Source organism: Cyprinus carpio, chromosome B7 (genome assembly GCF_018340385.1).
Source record: "Cyprinus carpio isolate SPL01 chromosome B7, ASM1834038v1, whole genome shotgun sequence".
Taxonomy (NCBI): domain Eukaryota; kingdom Metazoa; phylum Chordata; class Actinopteri; order Cypriniformes; family Cyprinidae; genus Cyprinus; species Cyprinus carpio.
Window position 1 is genome coordinate 15,383,990 of NC_056603.1, and position 4,393 is coordinate 15,388,382.

The window sequence follows — 4,393 nt, forward strand, 5'->3', positions numbered from 1 at the left end:
ATCACAAGGATCACACTAGTTTTCGTCGTCAGAAACCTGATTGAGCTTGGTCACACAGCTAATTCTTTTCAGTAGTTTAAGAAAAAGGCTTAGCACCATGGCCAATTTTAGCATGTATGTATTTAATAACAAGCTTCAAGAGAAAAGATGCAAGTGTGCACAGGAAGACTGAGCAGCCCGAAAGAAGGGGCCAGTCAAGGGATAAATGTGGGCCATCACAGACCTGTTTTGTCTTGTTGAAATAGTCCATTGCCACCTGGATGTATGGTGAACATGAATGAGTGCAGATTTAACACTTAACTACCAGTTAGCATTCAAAGACGTGTCTAAAGACACCTGTGCCCCAATGAACCTCATGCTGAATGAAAAATAGACCCTTGGACGGTCGGTTGCACTTTTTTTTCCTATTATTCATATTTTTTAATGTTGCATGAGCTGAAATATTGCCTCCTAGTTTTGTTTTACTTTGTACAAAATTGAATACTATGTTTATCATGGATAAGTTATATTTCATTTCTGACTCCAACCTGCTTTATTACACTCTATATCTATTATTAACTAGAATGCTAGACTAAATATGTTTTATGGTGAAATTAGCTTTCAATGTAGCAGAACACTAGATAAACCAGGGGTAGTCAGTGCCGGCTCTGGGGGCAGACATTTTATTTTAGCATGTGACTAGTAACTGTGGGATTGTGGCTAGTAAATAGTGACATCTAGTGGCTGTTTTAAGTTATAGCATAATTTTCTGACAATATGGCTCAAATGTATATTTTGTTTACTTTAAATGAATAGTTCACCCAAAAATGCTAATTTGTTGAAATTTACTCAACCCCCAGGCCATCCTATATGTAGATGAGTTTGTTTCTCCATTGGTATAGATTTAGAGAAATTTGGTATTACGTCACGTGTTGACCCATGGATCCTCTTTTGATTCTTTGATAATTTGTAGATCTTGTGCCCTTTTCTCTTTGGCATGCTAAACTATCCATCAAGAAATTGGCAAACCTGAAAAAGTTTTTCTTATTTTCTGTATTAACACAGTTTATTGAATGTAATGTTCAGGTTCAAATTGTTGGCATAACTAATAAATACAATAGGATTGGGATGTACATAATGTTGAATTTGAGTGAACTAATTTTGAAGTAAGTGCCTGTGATGCTGTTTGTAAATGTCAAAAAAAAAAATCTAAATTCGACCAATATTTGTTTGTCAGTGGAATAAAGAGCCAGTTCGTATATATGACAGATTAAATAAAGAGTTTAAAAAAATAACTAATCAGCCTCATTTTCATTTTGAAAAATCATCTTTATTACAAATTTTTGAGAATACAAAGTCAATACAGTTCTGATTTTTCATAAAGAAAATCAGTTTTAACTGCTTCAATATGAGGTACTAGTCAGACTCCTCTCTTCTTGTAATATACAAGGATGGAGTATATTCTTCACAAATGATCTTGTCAGTTCTACCCTTTCTGAGTCACCATTAGTGCTTTGCATTTAAGGTAGAGAAACATGCATAATTTCAACAAATCCCCTAAAACCCACAGCACACCATGTCTAAAACCCAGCTAGTAAAAAAAAGAGAGAAAAAGCAAGGCAAAGGTAATATAAGCTTTCCCTACAAGTGGTCAAGACAGCAATACTAGTATATACAGTCAACGAGGGCAGCTTTGGTGTCATCTGTGATCATACCCTCAAAACATGAACATAGCATAATTTTCTTCCAAGCATGCAGTACAGTGCTTTAAATGATACCAAACAACCCCATGGGACTTTGTAACTGAACATGACGCACCCCTTTGAGTGGAAAGCACTCCAACCTCCAAAGAGGGCAAATGTGATGGAAACTATTAGGTAGAAGAGGGCAGGCCAAAGAAGAGCAAGGGGAGGGCAAATGGGGGGGCTGGGCTGCATTCATTCACCAGGGTCTCCACATAGAGGGATCAGCTCCTGGAAAGAAAGGGGGAAGGGCCGATCGTGCTGGAGTCTGAGGGGAAGGAGACCTGGGGGGAGAGGACTGTTCGCTTGGTCTCTCTCTATTCGGTGGGACTCTGGGAGAGTGAGTGGGGCTGGAGGGTGGGGAAGGAGTTGGAGGGGTGTGCAGGTGGAGAGGATGGGGATGTAAGGAGGGCAGGTTTAGAGGGGATTGGGTAGGGGATAGGGGAAGAGGGCCAGGGGTGCCAACAGATCTTGTGCCGCCGGCCTCAGTGCTGATATGTGGAAGAGATTTCAGCAAGTGGTTTAGCAAACGAGCACCCAGAGTCTTGTCCATCCCAGGGCAACTCAGGAGCAGGTTGTGCACCTCATGCATGCATTGAATATAGCCACTACTGTATCTTTGTCGAGACTCAAACCCAGTGCCTGGACTGATGCTACCGCCTGGAAATAAAATATAATTTAACCATGGGAGTGATTTGACCTCATGTAAACAATCATGAAATTACCTTTAAAGACCAGTAGGGTTTGTTTTGTAGTTTTGAAACAATATTAACCTCAAATACGTGTGAAAAAAGGTAAGATATGGTTTTAGCATAATCTAACCTGAACCTCTTTGAAGGTTTTCCATGTGCTGAACTGTTATCTCAAGAACATCCGCCTTCTCCAATTTAGATTGCTGTGTGGAAAGTGAAAGAAAAAAATGCAATATAAAATTATTTTTAAATTATTATTTATTTTAATACAAAATAATAAAATAATTCAAATCAATTTATTAGTTAAATTATATGTATATATATATATATATATATATATATATATATATATATATATATATATATATATATATATATATATATATATATATATAAATTATTTATTGCTTATCTGGGTCACTTACATCCAAGTTGTAGGCATCCACCATAATACCCTTTAGCTGCTCAAGGCTTGAGTTTATCCTCTCTCTGCGTTTCTTCTCTATCAAGGGTTTCCGCAGCTAAAATGATAAATAAGACAGTTTTAGGGTGTATGAAATATTCATTAGACATCCTCAAGTGATTCATTCAGCACAAATTGGACAACACAAGACACACAACACATGTGCCAGTTCTGTAAGGTGTATGTCTGAAGTGTGAAATATTAATTGGACATCCCAAATTATTATTTGCATGTGAGTATTCAACATAACTAGGCCTATACCTGAGATTTGAGCATTGAATTAGGAAAAAAAACATACTAATTAAAATTTATTTTCACTCATAAGGTACTTATAAAAATCTAAAACTAAGATAGCCTACTATATATACTGTGGAAACAATAGTGAGATTAGCAAAACAGTTATTTGTTATATTAAACAGAGCCGCTTTATTTATTATTATTATTTTTTAGATGTTGTCAATAAAAGATACTCACACAAATAGCAGTCCGGAACAAGTTCATAGAGGTTTTAAAGCTGCTCTGTACGTTTCACTAAAATCTGCTCCATTTCATCCTACGTTCTTATATTTGTATCGCTTTCTACATGTATCCCGCATTGAACAAGTACATTAATATTTTTGCCATAGTTGCATACATGAAAACAACACAAAATAACTATAATGTCACTACCTTTCGCTCATCTTTTGCGTTGAAATTCTTCTCCGAACCATTGTCGATATTAGAAGCCGTCATTTTTCTGCAGATCTGGGTATAGAAACCTTTCGCTTTGCCACGACTATTTACGAAACTAGAGTTTGCGGTGGCGTATAGTCTTGATAAATCTAGAAACTAAACAGGCTCACTTAACCTCGTTTAACATGTACTCACGCTCCCCCTCAAACCTCCACCAACTGAAATTACCATGACAATGCATGGGTGCTTTTTGCTGCGCAGTTTCCCACAGTCTCGGGGTTGGCCTATTAAATACCAAGAATCCCACGTTCCACGCATAGTGCTGGTGCACTGAGATGAAGCAAGAGTTCAGAAGTTTGTTCAAAAGTTATTCACTCCCAGTAATAGTTTTACGGAACTGACTCTGAAAAATGAAAGTGGCTCTCACTTTAGCGACTTTTAACACCAAAGTGAAAAGTGATTTTACCACGAAAAGGATGCAGCTGTGGATTTCATTGTCCCGTTTAATTCTGTTTTTACACCTGATATAGTGCATATAGATTATGGCATTAAATGAACTGGGATGCTGAATTTTTTATTTTATTATTATTATTATTATTATTATTATTATTATTATTATTATTATTATTATTATTATTATTTGTACTACTGAATGCCAGGTGCGATGTTTTCATAATTTGTTATTATTATTATTATTGTTGTTTTTTGTACTCCGACAAAGACAGAGGATGGTAAAGGTTGGAGGATGGTAGAGGGCAACAATAGCAAAGAAATCTTAGTTTTTAGTGTTTTCACAGTAGGAGAACTACTATTGTCTCTTAGTTTCCCACCCCTTCCTCCACAGC

At 36.6% G+C, this 4,393-nt stretch overlaps 1 protein-coding gene across 1 annotated transcript; it reads right to left on the reverse strand.

Moving 5' to 3' along the window:
- Positions 1–226: 226 nt before the first annotated feature.
- Positions 227–3,827, reverse strand: her8a (hairy-related 8a). The gene is made up of 4 exons (XM_042727481.1): positions 3,546–3,827; positions 2,839–2,934; positions 2,544–2,616; positions 227–2,381 (listed from the first exon to the last, which is right to left on the reverse strand). Exons 1-4 carry the CDS (start codon positions 3,606–3,608, stop codon positions 1,921–1,923), a joined length of 693 nt encoding a protein of 230 aa, XP_042583415.1. The 5' UTR covers positions 3,609–3,827; the 3' UTR covers positions 227–1,920.
- Positions 3,828–4,393: the final 566 nt, after the last annotated feature.